General features: G+C 38.7%; 1 protein-coding gene across 3 annotated transcripts in view; it reads left to right on the top strand.

Annotated features, from left to right (window-relative positions):
• Window positions 1-5,655: 5,655 nt before the first annotated feature.
• The window catches only part of PPP2R5E (protein phosphatase 2 regulatory subunit B'epsilon), a 152,377-nt gene continuing 131,175 nt past the window's right edge, over window positions 5,656-26,857 (top strand). For 2 of the 3 annotated variants that reach the window (XM_036842385.1, XM_036842383.1), the window contains exons 1-2: window positions 5,656-6,280; window positions 8,472-8,635. In XM_036842385.1, coding sequence (XP_036698280.1) covers window positions 8,479-8,635 — 157 coding nt within the window. In that variant the 5' untranslated portion in view covers window positions 5,656-6,280; window positions 8,472-8,478. The remainder of the gene's footprint in view (window positions 6,281-8,471; window positions 8,636-26,857) is intronic. The other variant, XM_036842384.1, reaches the window with a different exon arrangement.

The raw sequence follows: 26,857 nt of genomic DNA, 5'->3' as shown, positions 1-26,857 counted from the left end.
TGGCCCTTGGAAGAACTGGATACAAATTGTGGTTCTACTAGTTACTAGCTGTGTGGCTCTGGAAAACTTCCCTGATACTCACTTTTCTTATATAAATAAGAAAATAAATAAAAAATAAAATGGAAATAACATGTATCTGCAGAATTAAGGTTCAAATTAAGTATTGCATAGGAAAGTGAGCTAAATTGCTATGCACGTGTTTGCAGTTATTACCAGCACCATACACGATTGGATATATTGTCCTTATTGTTTTTTTTGTTGTTGTTGTTGCTTGCTTGCCGGTTTAATAAGTGTATTCAGATTTAAGTTCTCACCCTCTTTTGGTTGTCTTACCCCTTGAGAACATTTTAGCAGTGATTTACCTTATGTTCATAGGCTTTACCCAATTTTATTGATATGTTAAAAGCAATGTTTGCTCTCTATGATAGATAGATAAGAACCTTAGATGCAATATTCAATCATAGGCTGCACTTTCTAAAATATGGCCTTGGTGTTTAAGTGACACAGTAAAAATAACCTAGTGAAAAGCAGCAGTTTGCTAAGAATAAAGCTTATTTTCGTGTTTGGTAGGTCACTTCACCGTCTCTCCTCATGTAAGTGTATTCTAGGGGAACTTAACTCTATAGGTGCAATTCTTAAGAATATCTGCCTTGTGTCTTAAAATAAAACCCAACAAATAAATTCGCCTTGATAAATTACATTAGGAAAGAATTTCTAGCAGGATCACTTTAAATGGTTTTCTTTCATGCTTAGGATTAGATTTCACCTAAAGATTTCATTTAGTTCAACCAGTAGAAAACCCCAGATTCAGGGCCTAAGAGTAAACTGAGGTTTGGAGAGGTTTAGTGACTTGGCCATGCATTATTAGTCAGGATTTTTTTGGGTGTAGGTTATACACATTCGACTCCAAAGTGGCTTAAACAAAAAACGGAATTCACTGGGTCACACAACAGAAACTAGCTTCCAACATAGCTGAATCCAGCAGCTCCAATCATGTTCTTAAAACTCAGCATTTGCCAACGTTTTTCCCACAGTATTGGCTTCCTCCAGGATGGAGGAGAGGGAGGGAGATGGTCATAAGTAGCTCCAGCTTACATCATTTCTATGGTTTATGATCCAAAAGGAAGAGAGGCATATCTCTCCCAGCTTTCACAGAGCAAATTTTGTGGAAGATCAAAGTGATCCCCTTGGATCCAAGAGAGATAACCCATCACTCTTGGTTAACAGTCCCACCAGGATCACATGAAGTGAGGAGTGTGGTCCTCAAAGGGAAAGTGGGGATGCATGGGAAGCAGATATCCACCACGCCAAGGCTAGGGCATTATTAAGGTGGGGCTAGGACTCAGTCCTAGTGCCGTTCTGAAGGTTGCAGTGCGAAAGAGAAATAGGTAAGCTTAGAGCAAAATAGTTTAAGCCTCTCTTGAAGGTGTATAAATTAGAAGTGAAGATAAAGCTCTGAAATGATGTTAAGTCAAATGACCATTTTTTTTTCTTTTACTTTCAAAAATATATGGATATTGTAAAATGCAAATCCCTGTTATTGCTAATGAATGCTCCTACACGCACTTGATAATTAGTGTGGAAGTGGATTGAAAGGCATGCCTCTCATTTCCTTGCTCCTTGTTTTCTTCCTGTCACAGAGGGGTATTCCGGAATATAATTTTGAGGGGAAAAAAAAAAGACAAAACTTAACTTAAAGAAAAATTTCTTTAAGTGAATAAAAAGTATTAAAATGTGAAGAAAGTGGATGATTATGGTAATAACTAGTATTTACTTAGCAGTTAACATATGCCAGGCACTATAGTAAGTGCATAACCTCATTTAAATCTGATGACCATCCTATGAGTTAGGAAGTGTTATTCTGCTCATTTAGAGGCCAGGAATCCCAGGCTGTGAGGAGTGAGAAGTTTGCCCCAGCTCCTGGCTCTCAGAGCTGGGATTCCACCTTGGGTATATCTAATTCCAGAGTCTGTGTTCTCATCATTATGCTTATAATTAGTTATAACTTTAATTCATTTAATTGTGTACGTTGACTATTTTACCAGCAAAATTATTGCTTGTGGTGCATTATTTTGTGTTTTATCCTGTGTGAAATAAAGTGCACTTGAAGCCGGCTTTCTCCCTCCCACCCCCCCTTTTTTTTTGGGTCCATTTTCCTTCCCCATCAGTGACATAGGGTCCCTGTTCTGGCCTTGATCCACTAGTGACCGAGGATCTCTCACTGCTAGGAATGGAACTGGAGCACCTAAACATTTTAAATCTCAAGCTATAATTATACACATTAATCACATGGAAAGCCATGCATGACCTGTGACTTTTGAGGCACATCTGAAAATGCAACTGTACTCTTTAAAATTGTGACCCAAGAAAATGTCACTGCTGAGGGTGTTACCTGTGTAGATAAATGTGGCTCGAAGAAATATAACACCAAAGTCCCTTGTCTACACTAGCTGTGTATGTAATCTTTTATTGTTTTTCCTAAGAGAGCAGCTCTTGTCTCAGGCTTTTTCACTATTCTTTCCTCTCAGCTCACAACCAGTTTAATGTACCCTCCACCCGCACTCACAACTGGGCTAGTCTACCTTTGATGATGTCGTCTTATCAGCATAAGGTCTTTTCCTCCTATACTGGTTGATAATTGTTTTGATGATACTGCTGCTTATCTTATCCCTTCTTTAGTTCACCGGTCAGCTACCATTTGATAGACTACTACATCTTCCAGTCTCATCACATGGCCAGTCTGCCAGTAGGTTCATGATAAGCTCAGCCTTGATGTCTGGGAAGTGAATGCTTTCATCTGATAGCAATGGACAGTGTTTTGTCACTTGATAATGGCTTCCCAGACAGCTATAACGTATTTCTTTTTGTATTATCTAGAGTAGCAGTCTCCAAACTTTTCTGATCATTCATTCCAATCAGTGTATTTTTTGGGAGCAATTCTTAACCAAATATATGTATATTTATTTGTAAAGTATATATCATCATTAGCTTATCTCAATTATAATATATGCTCAGGGTGAAGTTCGTTGTTAATGACAGTGGATATAAATCCACATTCAAATAATCTTGATGAATTTGATATTTTTTAAGCCAAAATTTGGTTGGATTTATTAGATCGTTATTTTAATTTTGAAATGTGCTGTCAAAAAACCTGATACTGGGAGAAAGGTCAGTTCCGCCATTTGCTTGTTTTCCTGTGGTTTGTTTGCAAAGGACTCTGGTAAACTAACTTGCCTATTTTCTATGGGTTAGTTTAATTAAACCTAGATACTATAATCAGTAAGTCCACTTAACCTAGCAAACCACAATAAGTCAATACATGTTGACAAGGACTGACTGGGTGGGACCACCACTGCCAACCCCTGGAAATGGGTAACTCCCACTTTTCCTTGAGGACATCTCCTACGATGTTCTGGGCCAAGAGACCATTCCATGGGCTGGGTCCCTCATTATGTATATAAAATATTATATAAAATATTTGCTTTCTTTTTCGATTAGAACTAAGCATAAATAGATGTCCTCATATTTTCTTCTCCTGCATCCCAAATGGACTGCCTTGCATTCTTCCTGGAATATACATACTCCTGGGATGCATGGACCTCCTTTAGAAACTATTTGTCCAAGGAAAAATCTCTCACATAGGCAAGGATGTTTCCATTTAAAAAAGACCTACTCATTTCAGTTACTCAGCCATTTTACAGAAAGTGAAAGAGTTTTGAAATGAATCATCTTTACAGAGATTCATAATTTGCAAGCAAAATCCCCACTCTACAAAATGTGAAATGTTCTAAGCAACAGCTGTGAGCATTTCAAACGTGCACTACTCTTTGACAATTCAATTGTTGCCAAGGGAAATTGAGTTGGCTTTAAAATCTTCCTTGGTTTGAATTCTGCATTTACCCTTAATGAGAAATTGAGCAAACAAGTTCTGCATGGCTGGGGCACTGAACTTTTCATGAAGACTGGTATGGGAAACTGAGATGTGGAAATGTAAGTTTCTTGCAGGTGGCAAGGAGACTGGTATTCTAGCCAGTTTTGTAAGGCCTAGGGGAGGTGAACTTTTCAGAGCAAACACAGACACTATCTATACAGTGACCAATCACCTGGAGTCAGTAGAGGAAGCCTGCTTCCATATAAGAGCACCATCTTTTCCTGTTTCCCATTTCAGTTCAAAACAGGAATTAAAAAAAATTTTAATGGCACAAAAAACTTCTTCCATTCAAGACCCATTTCTGGGGATGTGCATAGAAATCTGCAACACTTGAGTGCTAAATAACACAAACAAGAGAAATACAATGCATTTTTTTGTTATTGTCAGTTGTATAATATGTTACAGTTTTATTTATATATAGTTCTATTTCCTAACTGTATAGAAAACATGATATAATGCGAAGGGGAAAAACTACAGAACGGAATACACAATTTTAAAGAAAAAAAATACTGGACAGAAGTACACCAAAATGCTAACAGTGGTTATCTCTGGGTTGAAGGATTATAAACGTTATTATTTTTCATTTTCCAAGTTTTGAACATTTGGTACCCTGACATTTGTACTTAGCATTAAGAATTTCTTTCTTCCTTCCTTCCTTTTTTTTTTTTTTTAACCCTCTCAAAAGACATACGCAGAATCCTCTCAAATAGAGCAAGAGTCCAAGAATATTCTCTGGAAATGCACCACTTGGCCTAGGACTCATCAAGGATGCAAACATATCTCTAAATATTTTATTACTTGTTCTAGCTAGAGTTAAGTGAAGCCTTCTCCATAAACTCTTTCGGATCCAACTTGCCACTTGAAGAGCTCCCAATCTCCCGCAGTTTGAAGCTGGGTTTCCCTGAGCTCTGTACAGCGGGTGGGCCCAAGAGGTTGATCTCAATAAATGATCACAGAGCGTAGAGACCGCGTTCCCACCTGCACAAGTTACACTGAACTGGCCCCAACCAGGCTTGCAGGAGCTCCAGGGAGCTGATATTCAAAACAGAGGTTTAGGGAAAAGGAGACTAGGCGAGAGAGAATTCGAAGCGATACCCAACCCTTGGCCGGGCCCCAGGGGTTCAGATTTCCGTGCCAGGCCTCCCACAAGGTGGAGCGGAGAGCGACTGCTGGGGGTTTTACAGCCCCGGGCTGCGAGGGGCCCATCTACAAAGGCAGCGGCGCCCAGGCTGCCTTTCTTTCGTTCTATGCGGCTTTGGTTCTCGTCCGAATGGGATTCCTCGAGTCCAGAAGGGCCAGCCTCGCCGCTGAAAGGGGAGGAATCAAAGGCCAGGGACGCCCCCAACCTTAGCCGACCCTTGCCCTTGGAATCCTCAGGTTGCAGACGACCGCCGCCCAGAGGATCCGCACAGCGCGGAAACCCATCGCACTGGTGTCAGGCGCACCCCTCCGGGTTTAAGGAGCTCCTCTCAGGCCTGGCGGCGGCGCCGACTCCCCTCTTCAGCCTACCCCACCGCCTGGCGGAAGCGGCGGCAGCGCGGCCGGAGATCGCGGTTGCATCCGGGTCCCTCTCCCCTCAGCCCAATCCTCGTCCTCCTCTCTTCCCACCCTCCTGTTTCTCCGCCCCCCCGCCGCCAATCCCTGATCGGGTCTCAGCCCAACATGCTGACAAGGGAGTGAAGGCGGACGCCGGCCAATGAGGCCTCGCTTCCCGTTTGAAGCCTCCAGTGAGTGGGCGCTGGAGGCGGGCGCTGCTGGCCAGAAGGTTCGGTTGCGCGTGTGCCATGGACTCAGCTGCCCGGTGATATTGACAATAGGAGAGAGAAAGGGGCATTGACGGGGACCCACCGCGGGCACCGAACGGCGGCTCTGGCAGCGGCGGCTCCAGCCCCAGCGGCTCCTTCTTCTCCTTCCTTCTCCTCCTGCTGCCGCTGCGGATCCACTCTTCTTCCCTCCCTTCCCCCCTCCCCTCGTCGTCGCTGCAGCCGCCGGGTCCGGGGCAACGAGCAGAGGCGCCGCCCGCCGGGAATGTGAGCGAGGAGCCACCGGCGGAGCCGCAGCGGGGTCGGTGCCGATTTGATGGGACGGGCCCGCGGGGGAGGATCGTGAGGCCGCCGCCGCCGCCGGAGCGCTGAGGTTCAGGTCCGGCCGTGAGGCCTAGAGGCGCCGCTGCCGCGGAACCGGAGGGACGCCGCTCCGGACAGCCGTCGCCCCGGGCTCCCTGCCGCTGTCCGGACCTCCCCCCGCACGCCCCGGTCCCGCCACCCGCCCCCGCTGCGGCCCTCTCTCCCGTCTCCCGCCCCTCCGAAACCACAGATCATCTTCGGATTCTTCTCCAGAAGCTTCAAGGTAACTTAGTCCCTCCAGCACCGCGGCTCGTCTGCTTCCTTTCCTCCTTTCCTGCCTCTTACCCGACCTCCTGGGGAACCTGCAGGGCACCGGCCTGGGAAGGCCTGGCCTGGGCCGGCGAGGGGTGCGATGGGGTGAGGTGCGGGAGAGGGAGCGCCGGTCCCACTTGTCTGATTTACCTGCAGATGCTTCTGATGATGCCTTTCATTCACTCTGCCCTCCACCCCCCTTTTTCTCCACCTTCCGGCATTGGAGGCGTATTCTTGTCCCCCTTTATCCACTGACGGGGGCGGGGGGGAGGAAAGGGGGATTGGTGTAGTGAGAAGGATTTTGTAGCAGCTTATCTTCTCCAGGGCTTGGGGTGGCGTGGGGGGGGGGAGGGGGTGGGAGCAAACGGAGTACGTGAGCATCCCTACAGACCAACCTCTTGTCTGTCTTTCTCCTCCACCCAGTACCCCCTTTAGGTTATCCTGTGCCTTGGAAATGCCCCGTGCCCAATGCTTAGAGGATGATAAAGCTTCGGGCGTCCTAGCCCAGGGCGAAACCTGTTTCCCCGGGCTTTGTACGGACCCGCTGCTACTGCACGTTCAATTCTGCAGCGCTTTAGGGTTGAGATCCTTGACGTTTATCCTGGGCCGCGGGCAAAAGGGGCAAATGATTAAAAAAAATTTGTTTTTTGCTACCAGTAAATCATCTTTAGAGATGGGAGATAAAGAATAAAGGAGAGACAAAAAGAGTGGAGGAGGAACAGGATTTACGGAAATCTTGTGTTGTGAGGGTTAAATGTAGTCTAAATAATTCACATACCAGATTGGAAAAGCAGCCCCTAAATTTACAACATACAAATTGATGTGGAGCTTCTTGCAGATGCAGTCATTATGAATTTTTAAATCATCTTACTTCTTCTATAATCATTCATGGTTTGCAATTCCTTTTTATCTATCACATTTTATTTAAGGCTAAAGTAGATTGCTAAAAACTTTTTTTAAAAAGGAGTACCAAACAGGACTTCAAAATTCCAAACCTCGACATCATATGGTTTTTGTTTTTTGTTTATGTTTTTGTTATTTTTACTTTGTCAGAATCCAGCTAATCCAGGTAACTTTTTATTCTCACACGTTCAGGAAGAAACTCCCTTACTCTTTTATTTAGAGGTTAAAAAACACTTATGTTATGTATTGGAATGCCAGGTGAGTAACTGCATTTCAGCATTTCCCCCATGTGCGTTATTTCTATTCAAGTCTGCCATTAATCTTGCGTGTAGCATGGAGCCTCAGTGCCATAGAAATGATGGCATCTGTTTAAATTGGTGAATGAAACTGAGCTTAATCCTTGTTACTTTTAGGAAATAGCCTTCATTTTAATGATTTGAGAATGTTAAAAAAAATCCCAAAGAACTGTTCAGTTCCATTAGTTTGATAGAATGAAAATTAATATTTGATGATGAACTTCAAGGGAACTCAACTTGGTTGTCTAAGTAGGCTGTGAATTTGTTTTTATTTCAACTTTGGTGTACCATTTCATCATAGTTTTGTTTATTAAGCTTTAGTAACTTCAGATGGCTTCATTCAAAAAGAAGGCTTCTTCGAAATGATTTTGATTATGCCTTTTATGTGTTCTGTTTAAAGTAGCCTAGCTTGTCCTCCTTTGTGGTGTGGTGTAGTTTATCATAGCTAACACAGCACATTGCATTAAAAGTCATGTCTTGGTAGTTGCGAAATTGTAAATTTCACCTTGCTGTGATACATTGGTGTAGATTCTTGAAGTACCATAAGAGTTTCAACTCTGGAGCCCATTCATAATATTAACTATCTTGGGAAAATGTTTGGATGGAAATTTTGTAGCTGCAGAATAGTTCCTCAATTACTTCAGGATCTCAAGATGAGAAGAGCTGTGCAGTTAGAAAATGAGTACATGTTCAAGTATAAATGAACATCTTTAATGCATATTGTAGTGGGAGTAGCACAATGTATTAACATTACAATATTGCTTATATAGTACTTATATTCTATTTTCCACCAAGTCTTTCTGTTTTCCCATTGAACATATGACTGCTCTTAATTGATTTTATTTGCTTTCTTTTAAACATATTCCCATTTTCAAAAATAGTGTATGGGAATTTTAGAATTTGAGTAACTCACTTGTATGCTTCTTCCTCGGGAATGTGTTGATGATACTTCTTTCTTTTCAGTAGGGATATGTCCTCAGCACCAACTACTCCTCCATCAGTGGATAAAGTAGACGGATTTTCTCGGAAGTCCGTCAGAAAAGCCAGACAGAAGAGGTCGCAAAGTTCCTCACAGTTTAGGTCTCAAGGCAAGCCTATTGAGTTAACACCTCTGCCGCTGCTAAAAGGTAAGGCTCATGACCAGGTGATGGATTCCTTTTCAATTGATCTTTTTGTATCTGTATATAATTTTCTTTTTTGTAGAGTTCCATATTTGTTAAAATTCCCTGTTGCAAATTGAAGGGATGGAGGTTTCTGATATGTTGAAATTATTGGTGTGTGACCAGATACACCCACTCCCCCTTTTAAAGGGTTCAATTTAATATAAATAGCCATGGACAAATGAAAAGAAACTTATTATCAGAGAATCTCTCACACTGATAAGTAGAAAAACTGAATGCCACAGAAACTTTATGAGGTCTGGGTCTGTGTTTTTCTTATTGTCTTCTGTTGACATTTATATGTATACATTGTATGCAGTGACAACTACAAATTGTACAGTTTTAATCACAGGAGGTAGACCTAGTAGAGGAGATGGTGCCATTAACTTACATATAGAAAATGATGTTTGAAATAATTCATTTTTTAAAATTGAGAAAAAATGGTCAGTAAGTGATTACATGCATTTTTGTTTTCAGATAGTACAAATAGAAAAAATATTTGATGATCGTATTGTTTATGGAATTAATATGAGAACTTTTCTTTCTAAATTAAACCTTTTACCTTTTGTTTGAGTATGTGGGTACTTTTTGTTCCATTTAATTTTTATCAGTTTGCTTTATGTTTATGAACAAGCATTGTTTGAAATGTATCCGAACATAGCATTTATAGCATGGCGCTATTAGAATCTACTGTTGAAGGTAGATTTTTGTCTGCTGAACACTTAAGAGTGAGGAGAAAGGGGACGTGAACAATACAATGCACTTTAGTGGCGCAGAGGAAATCAAAAAACTTGGTTGCTAGTTAGTTAGTGAACATATATTTCTGTAACAATTTGTGAAATCAGAAGGTATTAAAAGAAAAACTGTAGTGTGACTAGAAAAGATCCTCAAAATGTAGCCTAGGATATTTCAAACTTCTGTTTTTCCCGTATGAACATTTTTTTTTAAGGGAGGGAGATTCATAAATGAGATTTCCATGTTTATACTTGAAATTGGTAAACATGAAATGAATACTATTACTGTAAAGATGATATATCTACGGTTAATGAAGATGAGCTCGTATGAGTCTGGGGGGAGAAAATTTTGGCTAAAGTTTTTGCTGGTAAAAATGAAAATAATCTTTATGAGGCTTTGGAAGAAAAACGAAGGAAAAACTCGCTAGGGATAAAAGTAACTGTACTTGAAATACAAAGTTGGGAGGTATATTGGATTCTTTAGTAGTTTATTTAATCTGAAATAGACATGTAATAGCTGTTAGTGTCTATATCTGGCAAAGGACTTTATTCTGAGGAAGCAGTTTAAACTTTCTTAGGGTTAGAACAGATTTAAACTTTGTTATATTAATTTCTTGGGGCCCATGGTAAACATTTAAATTAGAACTTAACTGACCACTCAGAGCCATGGTGTTGGTTTCGTGGGTAGTGAAAGAAGCATGTGTGAGAAGAATTTGGCACATGTTTTAATATTTTGTTGTTTCTTATCTCATTTAAAAAAATTGTAATATATATATAACATAAAATTGACCATTTTACCTATTTTTAAGTGTGCATGAAGCATGGCATTAGGTACAGTCACATTGTTGTACGTCCATCACCACCACTCATCTCTGGACTTTTGATCTTTCCTAGCTGAAACTCTGTATCCATTAAACACTAACTCCCCATTACCCCTCCCCCTAACCTCTTTGCAACCACCACTGTCTCTGTGAATTTGACTACTCTAGGTATCTCCTATACGGGGAATCCTACAATGTTTGTCTCTTTTGTGGTTGGCTTATTTCACTTAGCGTAATGTCCTCAAGATTCATCCATGTTGTAGCACGTGTCAGAATTTCTTTCCTTTTTAAGGCTGACTAATATTCCATCGTGTGTGCGTGTGTGTATGTATATATATGCCACATATTGTTTATCCATCTGTCAATGGATACATGAGTTCCTTCCACCTTTCAGTGATTGTGAATAACGCTGCTCTGAGAACATGGGTGTACAAATATCTTTTTGAGTCCCTGCTTTCACTTCTTTTGGGTATATACTCAGAAGAATTGCTGGAGCATATGTTTAATTTTTTGAGGAATTGCCATACTGTTTTCCATAGCAGCTGTACCATTTTACATCCCGACCAGCAGTACCCAAGGCTTCTTCCAATTTCTCCACATTCTCACTGACACTTGTTATTTTCTTTTCCTTTTTTTTTTCTTTTTGATAATAGCCATCATAATGTGTATGAAGTAGTATTTCATTGTGATTTTTATTTGCATTTCCCTAATGATTAGTGACATTGAGTATCTTTTCATGTGCTTTTTGGCCATTTGTATATCCTTTTCTCATATTTTAAGTGGAGTCTGATAGTATTGTAAAATTTCCAAGAATTCTGCTCTCCAAGAATATGATTTTTGTGAACTTGTATATTTTGCCAGCATAGGAGCATTGGAGAGCAACAAGATCATATAACACTAGATACATCCACAAGCTTAATTTCCAGACAGACTAAAAGTGATTCTTGTGTAATAAGCACGTTCTGGGAAAATATTCCGGGAAGCATTCCATAAATTAGATTTCCATATCTGTAGAATAACAAAGAAGTACAATCATGTATAGACTTTAGAAATGTGTATTTGTTCTTGATTATTATAGTGAATGTAAAGAGTTTGTTGAATGACATTTGTTTTCCTTACAATGGATTGAGTTTTATTTGTGTGCCTTCTCACAACTTTAGGAGGTAGTTTATGAAATATAAGGAAAACATAAAAGGAATTTTTTTTTTTTGCCATTTCCTTAGGAAAAACCAGAATAAATTATATATGCATGCCAAAGGGTAGTTATTGATTTAATTTTCTATAGAATTGTTTTGACTGAATTGGAAGGTTTAAGTTAATTTTATTTGGGGGTACAATATAAACTGTAGTTGAATTTTGGGGGTTGCTTTAAAGAGTAAAGAAAAAACATGTCCTTAAGGTCTTTAATTTTAGGGGAGTTTGAAAACGGAAATTGTGTAAACATAGTAATTATGTAGCTCATCTTTTTAATATATAATTTTTGAAAGCTCAAAAATTAGGTATTCATTAATGATCACTTGTTTTGTGTGTTTGCTTTATAAGAATGCTTATTATATGCATCGTAATATTTGACTGACTTATAAGTAACACTGCCATTATTTCTTAGCATTTTAAAAGTCTCTTCACTTGCAGAACTGTAACAAAGTGAAAGGAAAGTTTCATCTCTTTTGCTCTTTTCCTATTAGGTGGGGTTTTGAAATTTGTATCCATGATGTTATTTTTCTGTAGACAGCAACACCAGCATGTAGTTCTGTGTAAATATATCAGAGTGACCTGGCTTTTCCTGCAATTGTGAAATTGCAGGATAGACCTTGACATGTAGACATTTGAGTTTTCTCCATAAAGTACTTCTGAAAATATTTTCAGAAGGTCCTAAAGTTTTTGAGCTTGAAGGACTTTTACTCATTTTCCTGATAAGGGAAATTCAGTAGAGGTTGAGTGCCTTATGTGCTTGATAAGAAAGTAAAGACTTGGATGCTTTCTGGGTGCCTGCACAGCAGGACATAAAGCAAGCTTTGACAGTTACCTAGGTAAGTCGCTGAATAAGGACAAAATAAACACTTAGGCAAATAGACACACACACATTAATAATAATAGCAATAATAATAAATAATAATAACTACTAGGAGTAGTCGTATCTGGTTAGGTGGTTTATGTTTTCTACCCACGCCATATTTCCTTCTCTTTTTAACTTTAAACGATTATATATGTTTAGATATGAGTGAGATGTTTTTGAAAGCTACCACCTCTTTGAAAATGGGATTATAATGAAAGTGGCATCATTGTTGCTAGCCTCACAATTCATCATATGTTTCTAAAGCATTTTGCTCATAGTTTGGACAGTCAGTATCAAACATTCCAAAAACTTTGATGGCTGGAGGTGCTGTTCAGCAGAAAGAAACTCTTTGCCCCTTGGTGTTGAAACCTTTAGATTGGTAACGTATTTCTATAACACTAATTCTCTGATTTTTTTTAACTCTATGCTTATGATTCAGCTTACATTTTTATTTTATAGGGGGACAGTTTGTAAGGACTTGAAAAATTCCAAGTTAAAACTAGTTTGTGTGCTTTTAAAATTATTGGATGGGATAATTCGTCTCTTTCATCTGTATCTGCTTTGTGTAGTGTAAAGGAGCATACAGATAGAATTCCCAGTTTTATAATGGACTAGTGCTCTAAACTGTATTTATAATGCGAATGATCTCCTAAGAAATAATGTCCTCGATTTTGGTGTTCACTGTCTTCCTTGTAGGTTATGCCACGGTGTCGCATGGGAGGAAGTACACGGGCTTTGTTGCCTGCAAGAGTCCTGCCTAGCTCACTAGCTGTGTTGCCTGGGGCAAGCGAGTTAGCTTTGGAAAGCTTGGTTTTCTTGTCTGTCAAATGGGGATGATAATAAAAATCGAGATGCAGCAGTACCACATTCAATACATTACTAGCTGTTGTCGTTTAACTGGGATTTCAGAAGTTACAATATGAATAATGTGAAGTTATTATTTGACTTTTTGTATTTTCCTAGCAAAAAAGTTGAAACTGGAGATTTCTCTGAAAATTATGAAACAAGAGCATAGTTTTGAGGTCATGAACCTTTTTCAACCCCCAAATACGAAGAAACAGTGTGCAAATGTGTTGAATTTAGTAGACTAGTTATTTTAAACATCTTTACGTGGCGGTTTTTCACCTTCTGCATTGGTATCCTGCCACATTTTTTAGTGTAGTGCTTTTTGACTTACTCGTTTTTTGAATAGATAATACAGTTATATGGTTCAAATTCCGAAAGATACAAAAGGATGTATAATGGAAAATCCTCCTCCCAAGTCGGTTTTCCTAATTAGCTCCCCTTCCCAGAAACAGCCAGTCATAATATACTTGTATTGTAGGTATTCTTAAACCCTTGAATGAATTTGAAATGCATTGAGCAGGCTGAAATTATATGCACATTTTGTATGCATTTGTTCATTTTTTAAATGGGATAATTCCATAGCATTTTTCAAATTCTCAAAGGGGTGTCTGAATCAAAAAAGTTAAGAACCATTGATCTAGTTTGTACCTTAGATTAACGATGTATGTCCTTTTTTTTTCTTTCCCATTATAGTTTATTACAAGATGTTGAATATAATTCTTTGTAGGACCTTGTTGTCGTTTATCTATCTTATATATAGTAGTTTGCGTCTGCTAATCCCCAATTCCTGCTTTATCCCCCCTCCCCCCACCCATCTTCCTCTTTGGGAACCATAAGTTTGTCTTTTATGTCTGTGAGTCTGTCTCTGTTTTGTAAATAAGTTCATTTGTAATTGATGTATATTCCTTAGGCAACTAAATTGTAGTGTGAGTGTGTGTGTATGTGTGAATGGTTTTAAAAAAATAATCATGAGCTTTGCTTTTGAACCAGAAGAACATCTGTAAGTTAATAGGTGTTAACATTCAGCTTTACAGCCCTTGAAGCAGTGTGGTAATATATTTCTTTGGGGGAAGAAATTATAAGATCTTGCACAAAACCAGTATCAAATGACACTGTTATCATGTGCGAAAGATTATACTAGTTGTAGTGAAGAGGCATTTCATTCACTTTTAGGTGAGAATTTTATATATCTGTATCTATATCTATACCTCCTAATAGTTTGTTTCTGTAGCATAGAGAAAATTCCCATACAATGTCTTATGTGGGCCAAAATAAATTGAGAGTAAGCGTTCCTGATTTGTGAATCATTTAAAAGTAGGGTAAGCAGCTTGCATTCATATCCGTCCCATCTGAGTGTGATAATTACTGCTTAGTTCTTAACCTAGGGTTCATGGATTTCTCGTTGGGGATAGGGTGTGTGCATCGTGGATGGGCTTCAAGTTTCTAAGAACCTCCTAAAATTATATGTAAAGTTTCTATGTAGGTGCATTTTTTTTTTTTTTTTTTTTGGAGGATAGAGTCCATTGCTTTCATCAACTTTTCAAAGATTTAGCTCTACCATTCCTGCTCTTTCCCCAGAGTTAAGAGCTTTTGGCTTAGACCAAAAGATTGGGAATTATTATTATTATTGTTTTTCCTGAGTATCATGTTAGCTTTATGTGTGCGCAGATGCATTGGATACTTACCAATAAATATTGTAAGCTTTAAACAGAATTCATCATAAAATGGGTCTCTCCAGGATATAACCCATCCAGGGCATAAAAATATTAAGGTGCCAAATGAAACCTCTCCTAAGGTGAGGTGGTCCTTTTCTACTTAGAACTTTCTTCTCTTGACTTTGTATCATTCTTCAAGTTTCAGCACAAATGGGACCTTCTTAGGGACCATCCTTTATCACTTTTAAAAATAGTCTTCTTTGACATTTCTATCACTCTGTTGTCTTTTACATCATATTTATAATCTGAAATTACTTTATCTTTGTTCACTTGTATGTTATCTGTTTTTCCTCCCCCATGAGAATATAATCTTTGGTGTAGAAACCTTGTTTCTCTAATCTCTAGGGGCTAGATCAGTGCCTTATACATAGTTGGTATTCAATAAGTATTTGTTAGTAAATGAATGAACACTGTTAGTTGAAAACATCTAGGTTATTAGTAATAGCACTATAGACATTTATTTTTCCTTTCTAAATATTAAATTTTGCCCCCCAAACCCAGGCCATGCAGATTTTATTTTAACTAGTAATTTACACAAAATTATAAACTTGTTTAATGAAGACTTTATTTTTAAAGGATCAAATTGCTGAGTGTTCACTTAAAAAGCTGAGAGTGGTTTTCTTCTCTGGTAATTCTGCATGTTTCAGGTTAAAAACAGAAGTGATATCTTGTGGAGGAGAGGATGGAGTGGATTTTATGTATGACAGACTAAGAGTCATTCCTTTTACTTAGGGGATTCATCACTTTCATTTTGTAGAAGTTAAGATGTTAAGTACAGTGAAATTTCTTTTTTCTGCTGGTGTTTGGGGACTGAATTATGGGCTGATCAGATCACCAGGCTTTCTTTCTTTATATAGTTTAAGAGAGAATAGCACATCTGATGTTATAATGGACTTTCAGAGCAGTGTTTTATGGTCAAATTTTCTCTTGTCTTTAAAACTTTTATAATAATGTAAGCTCTTAATATTAACTAGATTTTGTAGTGCTTGAAAAAAAACAGTAAAGTTTCTAGATATTACAAAAAGGCTAACTAAAGTAGTTCTTTGGTTTGTTTGCCAGCAATGACATTCTCTTTTACCACTTAAAAATATTTTTCTACCTTTTGTAAGATTTTATAAAAACAAGACAGGGATCTTATTTTTATATTATAGTAGAATTATGCATAAAGGAACTTATTAATTAAACAGTATAATATTATTATATTATTACCTAATATATAACAGTATATACCTAATATATGTAACATATTACCTGAGGGAGGCAGGTGGCCTCTCTGAGGTAAGAATGGAGGCTCTGGGGTCACACACACGTAGGTTCGAATTCTAGGTCCACTCACAGCCATGTGACTTCCAAGCATTGGTTTTTTTATCTCCAAAATTGGGAGAGGAACCCACTTCATAAAGTCAGATTAAGTGCCATTAAGCAGGTAAAACATTTAGCTCAGTGCTGGCGATGTTGTAGGAGTTGAAGAATATTAACTATTATAATTATAGGAAGAACTGTGTAGTGGAAAATGTATACCAGTGTTTTTCAGTTGATTATTTCTTTAATACATTACATGAATTATTTACACTTAAGGAAGAAAAATATGGAGTATGTGGAGCTGTGAGAATTAGACTTTTAAAGCAAAAAGGAGAACTGGTTCTTGTGGAACAATCTCAGCATTACTGTTTAGTCAACATCAGTTTGAAACTGACTTCTCATTTCAGGAATAAGAACTTAAGGTGGCTAATGTGATTATTTTCAAGGGAAATTCCATTTGTGGAGAGTTAACCAGGAGAAATTATTGTTAGGTAAACTCATTTTGGCAGTTGTCTAGTAGGACAGGATCTGCAAACTTTTTTTGTGATTGCTTACTCCTATCAGTAAAAATAATGTATATTTCTGTTTATATGTTGTACACATGTGCTATTATATGAATATATAATGCACTTTAAGAATATACACAGACATAGAAAGTTAAAAAGGATGATACTGGAAAATAAAATGCGTAGATGTTCTTAATACTTAATTTTTTTTACCTCCTTTTCCTTTGCCCACCCTCCCAGCACATTCACTAACCCTGAACACATCTTTGTTTTGACATTTTGCTTCATAGAGAGAACCTTCTCTTCAGGTTTTGAGCCCCATTAATTTTGTAGCATTCTGTTTTGAGCCAGAAAGAGTTGACATTGGAGCCAGATGTGGAGAGTGAATGAGAAAACTTCTTTCTTTATCTTCTTGAGGTTTTTGTCTAGGCTTTTGAATTTATTGCACCTTAAAATCTGAGTTGAGGATTTTGCCAGTTTAAGGAGTATCATAGAAGGTTCTTTGTCGAGGGCTCTTATTTTGCTGTTGATGAGTGGGTTTCAGAGTGTCCTTAACCTTCTTGAAATTCCAGGCAGTTTTTGTGTCTCTGTGCAGATTGACATTTTTTTGGGGCAGAGGGTTTAGAGCTTTCATCAGATTCTCAAAGGAGTTTCCCTAAAGGCTAGCAACCATTGCCTTGGGTGGTAGGTGTCAGTTTCCTCACTCAGAGCCGAGAGAGAGAATTTGTCATATAATTCCTTTCTGCAGAAGGGAGATCTCATGTCAAGAGGTTTCTCCTGCATGTGTTTTCTGATTTTTAATTCTTTTTTTTTTTTGATTTTTAATTCTTTTTGATACCAAACAGAATTTTAAAAGGTATTTGAGGGTAGAAGTTACTACATGACTCCAGTGTGGTTGTTTGGAAATTTTTGATCAGTGTCATTTGAAAAATTAAGCTGGGTGAATAGAACTACCATTGGTAAAATTGAGAGTGCCTGTAAAATAGCTTTCTCTCTGGAACAGCTGTGGACCTGGAAGAAGTCTGGAGGAGAAACTCAGGTTATCTTTGCTGGTGAAGAAATAATTTAGTAACCAGTGAAGGAGAAGAGAAGCAGTATCTCTTGGTCCTGCTATGTGCCAGGTGAGGTACCACATGGTGTCTCATTGAAGCTTCCCAACAACACCAAGAACAAGGGATGTTTGCTGTTGACTGCGGGTGGAGAGAGCCTGAGTTGGGACCCCAGTTCCCTCTGGTTCCAAAGCCAGGGCCTTTTCCATTATGTGCGTTAGTGGTGGATGAACACAGGTGAGCACTGGAGCTAACAGCCTTCTTGCTCATGCCGTGCTGGGATGATTTATTAAGTGAATCATCTTCCGACCTCTTGTAAGAACCCTGAAAACTGTGAGGAGACTGAGGTGATGAGAAAGAGAAGTGGAGAATAGCAGAGGGGGGAGCGGCGGGGCTGGCTGTAGCACTGGGTGGTGGATGGTGACAGGGAAGAGGTGAGGAAGAGCGGCGGGCCGCACAGACTCAGCTCCGTGGAGAGGCCAAGGCAGTGCCACCAAGAGGCAGACAGGAAGGGTCGCCGGCACCGCACGTTGGCAGGGAGGGGGAGATGCCCCTCTGGACCCCTGTGGGACACAAATGCTGTCACCATAAAGGCGGGAGAGTTAGAGTTTGGTAAACAGGTAGCGTTCTGGCAGTGGTATTTTTTTACCATCATCTTCCCATCTTTGGGAACTAGCATATTGTAGGAAAGGGTATGGGTTCAAGCCTGGGTGATAATTCTACCTCTGTGATTTGAGATCAGGTATTTAACCTCTTTGGAGCCTCAGTTTCCACTTTTGTAAAATGGGACTCATACATCCCAAGGTGGTTGTGAGGAATGAGATGATGTGGGTAAACTGCTAATGTGTGGTCGGTGGCCTAATAAATATTCCTTCCCTTGTCTGTCTGTTTGCCATTGATCTTTCTTTGAGTCACTCCTGTGGGCCTGCATCGTGTTTCAGAATTCACAGTGTTGTGAGGGAAGGGGTCTGGCAAAAGTTCATCCATTTATGTAGGCACCATGAAGGACTTTCATCTTAAGGTGAGGTTACATTTTATGTAATTAACTCGCCGTTGCTAGTGCCTGGAACACTGTTCAAAGTAAAACGTTAAACATTAAAAGAACGTGGAGAAAATGGGGACTTGCCACCATTTCAGGGAAAGTACTGTCTTCTAACAAGGAAGATACAGGCTTTGGAATTAGCCTTTCACCAAAGCAAGCCCAGAAGACAATATCTGGGAATGGAGGGGTTGCGCCTTCGCCATACCTAATAAGGATACACAGTGAGAGTGCAGAGCGGTTTCAGGCTCCCGAGGACCGCTCATACATTCTTACATTAGCAGTTTGGAAATCACAGCTAGATTGTACCTTCCACATTATAGGCATGTACCACTTTTCTTTTTGAATGAGTATTTTGAATTCAAGGACATTTGTAGCAAAAATGAAGCTTCTTTTGTGGGTCAGAAGGCTATTTCAACCTTTGACTCATCAAGTTAATTTTTTGGAAAGATATAGTGATGAATCAGAAGGATTGGTGTTTTTCCCTAATTTGTGAGCAAAAGTCAAAATGACTTGAAAGCAGTTTGATACAAGGGACTTTCTAAAAAGTAAAAGGATGTTTCAGTGCTCTCTGTTCTGCCTTGTCTTCCATGCATTTATCTGTGCTTGCCTCTTCAACTACATCTGCAAGTGGTATAACTAACTGGTGTTTTTAACGATACCTAGTCATTTAGAAATAAATAAAGTTCATTTCACTTTAAGAAAGCTTAAAGATATTTTAATCAATAACAGTTAAGAATGAAGTTCTAAAACTTAGTTGCTTCAGTTTGGGGTGTGGCTGGTCTTGGAGGTTTATATAAGTTTTTAGCTATTGAGGAACCTTGATGTAACCTTTGGCTGCTGAGAAAACCTTGTGCTTTACTATCTAGAGTTAGTTATTTCCTAAGATTTGGGATAGAGCTATATTTTATTGTGTTTAGATTTATATTTTGACATGTAAAAGACATTTCAACTAATGGTGGAATTTGTTTAGGCATTTCTGGTTTAGTGGTATGTTCTAGAAATGGTATATACTTTAAATACCCTTGGCTTAGGAGTGGTAGGCCCTGTACTACTCTTGAAATTATGGTGAGACTCGAATGAAATAAATGGTGTGCAGGTATTTTTCAAAGTATATATGAAGCAAATAGCTATGAAAGGAGTCTGCATATGACCTGGCTAAATCAGTCACATCCAAAGACCTCAAATTCTCATTTTTGAAATTTTTCTGTGGGCTCTGTAATTCAGTTCATTCATTCATTCATCAGATTTCTGCTGTGTGGTGTGATGTACTAGGCACTGTCCTGGGAACACAGTGATGAGCAAAACAAGAAGATTGATGAGGTACTTCTTCTGAAAAGGCCATTGTAGCTGGGGGTCAGAGACTGATGGAGCTATTTAGGTCGTTGGGCCAAATCATCCAGGCTGGGTTAAAGTTTGTCCTTGACCCTGAGGGCATTTGTACATAGCCGTAAATATACAACGACAGAGTATATAAATCACCCACAAACCTCCTACCTAGTCATGAGTATTTTTCCCTCATGTTTATATATTCTTGTGTTATGCTTCAAAAAATTTTTGTTATATGTGATGATTAATACCATTTTAATTACTTTGAGATAGTCTTATTATTGGAGTTGGAATTTTAAAAAGTTCTTTTCTCTTGTTGTGGTAGCATCATGCTTGTCATCTTATGATACTGAGGTTTCTTTGAAAACAAATTGCTTAATCATTGCTTGCTTTTTGAAAATTATTACCAATGTACTTTCACACTATAAACATGAAATGTACAAACTGTAAAAAAAAAAAGATATCAAGTCCTTTAAAAACTAAATAAAATCCATCTGTAGGTCCAGCTACATACTCTGTAGATGGCACTGTGTTATTAAATTGCATGATCTTAAGTTTTCCTGTGTTTAATTCACTGTTTTATGAACTGCTGCTTGGAGTAGTGGGGAACATAATACATTAGATTTAATTCATTAACAGAAGAAAGGTGTAGAAAGATCAGAGCTAGAATTATTGTCAGCACCACTTAAAGTTCATTAAATGAGAATGCAGGCAACAGTAAAACCAGTTAGGCAAAGCAATTAACATTAGTAAGTGTTATGGTTACTGTAAAGATTGAGAAAAATAAATAATTGAAAGTATTTTAAATTTGACAAATTGAATGAAGTTAAAAATCGAATCCACCCCCTTGTCATTTGCTAATTTTAAATTTTCCTGAGCTATTATGATTTAAATTATTGAGTGTTATCTGTGCTGCATTCTGTAGGTGGTGAAAATTGAGTGGAGTGAGTGCTTTTCAGTACCAGTGCTTGAAGCAGAACTGAATTTGTGATGGTTTACATAAGGAAAAAGCATCATCTGTGATTATCTCAGACTGTGACTTGTGGGGAAATCTAACAAAATAAGTAAAAACTGTAGAGTCTGGAGTTTTTGACAGTCAGGGCTTAAAGAACCACTCTTGTACCTTAGTGGTTAATGAATTTCAAAATGATTTTAGAGTCCATGTGCACACCTCTAAGTGCAAATCTATATTTAATATTAATATACTCTTGGTAAAATTATTATATTTTTTTACAGTTTTACTTAATGGAATATTTTCTTTTATGTGTTAAAGTAGGTAGGACACTTCACCCACATACATTTCCTGGCTAGAAAGATGTCCTTTTTTTATTTTGTACTGTCTTTTAAGAGAATAATTTTACATCATAGCATCATAGTTAATGATTTATACTCATTTCTCCATAAATGCAAGGATAATTAAGTAGTTATTTGCCTCTTTCTTGATGAGAAAGTTGTGATGTTTTGCTTGACTCATTTGGAAATGATGAGAGATCAAGAACTTCTCCACAGGGTGGTTTTGAGGATTGAATGAGTTAATATAGCTAATGCTCAGAGCAGGGCCCAGATATGGCAAGTATTATATAAATGTTAGCTATCTTTGTCATTGTCGTTACTGTTATTATCATTTATTTATAAATACTACTTAATTGTCTGTTATCTTAAGGCTTGGGTTTCAAGTGGATCCTGTAAAGATGATCTATTTTTGTATACTATGTTTGGGAAGTGGGTGTTTTGTTTTTTAAAATCTATTTAGTCTATACATAGACAAAATTGTTTAAGTAAAACAGTATAGCACTATGTATTACATTTGCTAATGGACTTTAGAGAACATTTAAAATGAATTTTTGAGTGAAGTAACATTTGGAAGCTGTCAAAAAAAAATTACTGAACCCAAGGGCTAGTCTAGCCAAGAGTGAGCTGCATTGCATTATGTTCACCTAGAGCATTGTGTTCACCTGTCTTCCCCAGCTGGTGCATTTGGTGCTTTGTGGGGAGGGTGGGTTGGGGAGTTGCATGTGTGTGATGACACTGAATGAACATTGTCACTGTGAAACATTAGGAGGGACCGTAGGTGGTTGCTAAATGGAGTTAAGATGTTGTTGGATGCTACCTGGACGGATAGGAAATAGCTATCAACCTAACATCTTTCATTTAGTGGGAACACTGAAAAATTGTAAAACAAAACAAGACAAAACACCAATCCCCCCCCCAACCCCTTCCCAATCTAAAGAGTTTACTAGGAGTTTTGCAAAAGTATCTTTGGAACAAGTGGCTTAAAATATGAGTTTCATGTGTATTAGAAGTTTTTCTTCACCTGTGAGTTTTTACCTAAAGCTATTTTTATGAACTGAGATTATGGATTTGTTGTGCATGTGTAATTTTGATTAGCAGTGAAACCTGTGTTTAGTCTTTATTCAGGCCTAGACCTAGAAAGTTTTCTTTTTCCCCCATGGGAAGTTATGGTTATTACAATGTCCAAAGCACTCTTTTCTCAAACTTAACTCAAGATAATGAGTATTCTCATTGATATGTCTTCAGTTTCTGTTGAGAAATAATGAATTCAAATAAAATAAGTGACCGTGAATTGAAAATATTCATAAAAGCAAAGTGTACATACATTTGAAGTAGGTATATAATGAGGGAAACCAAGGCTCCAAGAAATCACTGGCAGTTCAAAGTTGAATTGGAATGTTAATCAGAAAAGAACTCTCTCTTCCAAGTTACCTGTCTCCTTGAGCTGGTAGATGCTGATGTTTCTGTTCTACTTTGAATTTTTACTTTTTATCTTAAAGATTTAAAATAAAGACTCAAAGACTGAAAAAAAGAAAGCTTCAGTCAAGGCAAGGCACTTTATGTGTATACCATACTGCTTGACTTCAGCTTTATTGAAGCTTGAGACAGTTCCCAGACTTTTTTTTCCCGTCTGTTTAGAAAATTTTTTAAAACGAAATTTCAACATTTGTTTTTCGTTCTCTGTTTCTCTTGCTTAGTTTTTTTTTTTTCAGGTGGGTTTACTTCAGGCCGTATTGAGCTGTGACCAGGTCAGCAGTACAGAGGTAGCATGGGAAGCTAGGGAGACTGATGATTAAGACACAAAGATGTTGCATGTCTAGCAAGGTAGAGTTAATGGAAAGAGGATAGATTTGTGAGCCAGCAGCCAAAGGTCTTGGAATTCCAGTCAGTTTTCCTTGCAAACTGGGTGACTTTGGACAGACGACCTTCTCAGAGCCTCAGTTTACTCATCTGTAAAGTGATAATATCTGCCTTGCAGGATTAGTTTGAGAGGCCATGTCTGTGATGTGTCTAGACCAGTACCTCATACATGGTAGACACTTGGTAATTGACACTCGTCATGATATTTCCCATCCTTGGGGTCAGGACCATGTCGATTTATGATTGTATTCCCATTGTCTAGGATAGTGCCCCACCCCCCCCCCACATCTTCCCTGCTCATTGAGTACCTGTTGAGTGAAGCCATCCTTCAGGTAGAAAACGAATTCTTTATGTATGTAAAGTAGTGCTGACTCATTCCTTTTTGTTTTCTGATTTGTATCTTCAATATTCTTTTAACAAATGTTTATATCAGTATATATTTTAATGTGTAATGTAGTTGTCTAATAAACTGAGCATAACTTTAAAGACAAATGTTTATGTAAGTTAACCTTAAAAATGCATTCCAGTATACATTAGGTGCAAACAAATCCTGTTTGATTCCACGTATACGAGGTACCTAGAATAGTCAAATTCACAGAGTCAGAAAGTACATTGGTAGATGCCAGGGGCAGAGGTGGGGGTGAGGGGGTAGGAAGAGGGAATGGGGAGTTAGTGTTTAATGGGGACAGAGTTTCAGTTTAGGAAGGTAAAAAATTTGGGAGATGGATGATGGTGAGAGTTGCACAACAATGTAAATGTACTTAGTGCCACTGAACTGTAGAGTTAAATATGGTTTAAAATCGTATGTTTTGTATTATGTGACTTTTACCACAATAAAAAAACCAAACAAACAAAAAAGACAAATGTTTATGGTTATGGCCCACTCTGGTTAGCTGAAATGGTGCTGCTTTGGACAGAGCACAGTCTCTGAAAGGATTATCAAAAGTTGCTAAGTGCTGGACTTCCCTGGTGGCGCAGTGGTTAAGAATCCGCCTGCCAATGCAGGGGACACAGGTTTGAGCCCTGGTCTGGGAAGATCCCACATGCCGTGGAGCAACTAAGCCTGTGCGCCACAGCTACTGAGCCTGCGCTCTAGAGCCCGCGTGCCACAACTACTGAAGCCCGTGTGCCTAGATCCCGTGCTCCGCAACAGGAGAAGCCACCGCAATGAGAAGCCCGCGCACCGCAACGAAGAGTAGCCCCCTCTGGCCGCAACTAGAGAAAGCCCGCGCGCAGCAATGAAGACCCAACACAGCCGTAAATAAATAAATAAATAAATTTATATTAAAAAAAAAATGTTGCCAAGTGCTTTGAAAGGCTTCCTCTTCTGGTTTTATCTTTAGTCTCTGCAGCTGTGATTGAGAGCTGGCTGTGACATGGAGTGAGTGTTTATAGAATGAATGAATATGGTGGTCGTTAAGATATCAAAATTTAGTGGGGTCTTCACTGGGTGATTTTTATTTGATCAGCTTTGAAAAGCAGAAATAGTATGCAAAGATTAAATGAATTTTAGTACCTTCTTGACAGTAAAACCAACTCAGTTTCCTGTCACATCTTGGGTTTGGACCAAACAGAGATTTGCCGGTTCACAGTAATTGCTGCTGACACTAACCTGGCACTTTGCTGCTCTCCTTAAAATACACCATAGAGAAGTTTCCCCTGGGCTAGAACCTAGGACCTGAAAAGCATCACGTTTGTATAGTCTCCTCTGGATGGGGGATGTTTGAGTGAAAGAGTGAACTGCGGGAGAGAATGTGGATGTTCTAGTCTTTTCTCTCACTTTGGCCCCTCTTGCCTTGTAGGGATTTATGTCAGCTCAGACACACCGGTTCTGGCTCACCATGATTAATGAGAGAGAAGTGCTGTAAAAGTTACTACCCTGGTCCTCTGTGTAGTTTCTCTTTCCTCTTAGGTGGACTTTTTTCTTCACCCAGTCTGTCTTTACTGTTGTTTGGTGTGTGTTCAGGAAATCTAAAAAGCTTATTTTAATTCTAGCCTTAAGCAAACATAATTAAAAAGGAAAAGTTTCTGTTGGCTGTTGCAGGAAGCCCTCCCTGCTTCTACCCCCTGCCTCCTACCCCCTATATATTTTTTTAATACTCAGGAAGAACTGAATGTTAGGTTATTCATGTTTCTGTCCCTTCATTAGTGAGTATAATTAAGAGGTGCAAGGATTTGATGTGGCTTGCTAAAGTTTTAAGTAACATGAGAAGCACACTTCATGGTTCATATTTTTGAAAATCCGTACAGTATTTGGGAAGATTTTCTTTTACTAGAAACCTCATTTTCTGGGCTCTTCATTTTGCCATGCATACTTTGATAAGACTCAATCTATCTGTCCTTGTCCTTTGTACTTGAAAGGAGATGCAGTGTATATTCTGAATAGACCAGTCTGTGACCCTGGGAGGCCTTTCTTTGGTGAGCATAGCTTCAGAAACGGAGGTAATCAAGATCTGTCACCAGACAGATTTCCTTTCTTCCCGAAGACCCATTCCAAACGTCAAACATAAACTAAGCCCCTAAACTCTGGCAAGCTCTTTCATTTAACCATCTAAACAGTTTCTGTTTCAGTTCCAAAAAAGGTGATTTACCCTCACCCATTAAATACTTCGGTTTCAAATTTTTAAAAAAATATTTTGTGAGGGAGAGTGCACTAAGAGTGATTATCTTTGGGGAAATAGGAATGGAGGGTTTCACTTTCTACCTTGACTTTTAAAAAAATTAATTAAAAAACAGAACGGTAGTCCTGTGTCTGTTTTCCAAACTAGTGAAAGTAAGCAAACTAGTGGGAATAAAGTGATCCATTTAACATTGGTGATCATTAGATTAAGCCTCAGTTGTAACGTGAGAAAATATATACAGGAGTCTTTCCATACAGTGTAAATGTTTATACTGAAGGTAATTAATAATCGAAGTATTATCGATGTATGTATGTCTGTCCTTCCATCCTTCCATCCTCCATCCACCCATCATCCATCTACCCATCTGTCTGTATCAGTCAAGGAACTGTGACCTCAACTTGTGATCTCTTTAATATAATTGGTTTCTTTTCTATAAGGAAAGAGCTTTAATTGCTCATCTATCTGGATAACCTTGAAAAAGCATTATTTTTAACGTTTAGAAGGAGGGTAAAGTACTTGGTAATTTTCAGAAATGGTGTGTAGGACATTCAAAAGATAAATTCTATAGGTGTGAAATCTTTTATTCTCACAGTTTTCTGAGATTCTTATCTTGGTGATTTTATTTCACAAAGAACTCAGCTCCCTGGCTGTCATACACCACACTTTAATGAGCTACACAGTAATTTGTGACTTGTGCTCTCTCCTTTTCTAATCAGCTTATCAGCTGATCAACATCATACCCATTCTGTATCAATTTACCTTAGAATTGAAATTTTCTTTTTGTGTAATGCCATTAGAGAAACCAAGAGAGCTTAGTGGTTTGTTTTCGATTTGCGGGGGGGTAAAAAGATATTGAATCAGCTTTTGCTGTTTAATAAACCATTCCAAAACTTGGTGGCTCAAAACACAGCCCGTTATTTAGCTCACCATTCTGTGGTTTGGCCGCTGGGGCTGGGTTCAGCGACGTGATGGTCCTGGCCTCTGCTGGGCTCACTCTTGCACCTGCAGTCAGCTGGTG

The sequence above is a fragment of the Balaenoptera musculus genome, chromosome 2 (genome assembly GCF_009873245.2).
Source record: "Balaenoptera musculus isolate JJ_BM4_2016_0621 chromosome 2, mBalMus1.pri.v3, whole genome shotgun sequence".
NCBI classification, from domain to species: domain Eukaryota; kingdom Metazoa; phylum Chordata; class Mammalia; order Artiodactyla; family Balaenopteridae; genus Balaenoptera; species Balaenoptera musculus.
This window is presented reverse-complemented; position numbering and strand designations above follow the sequence as displayed.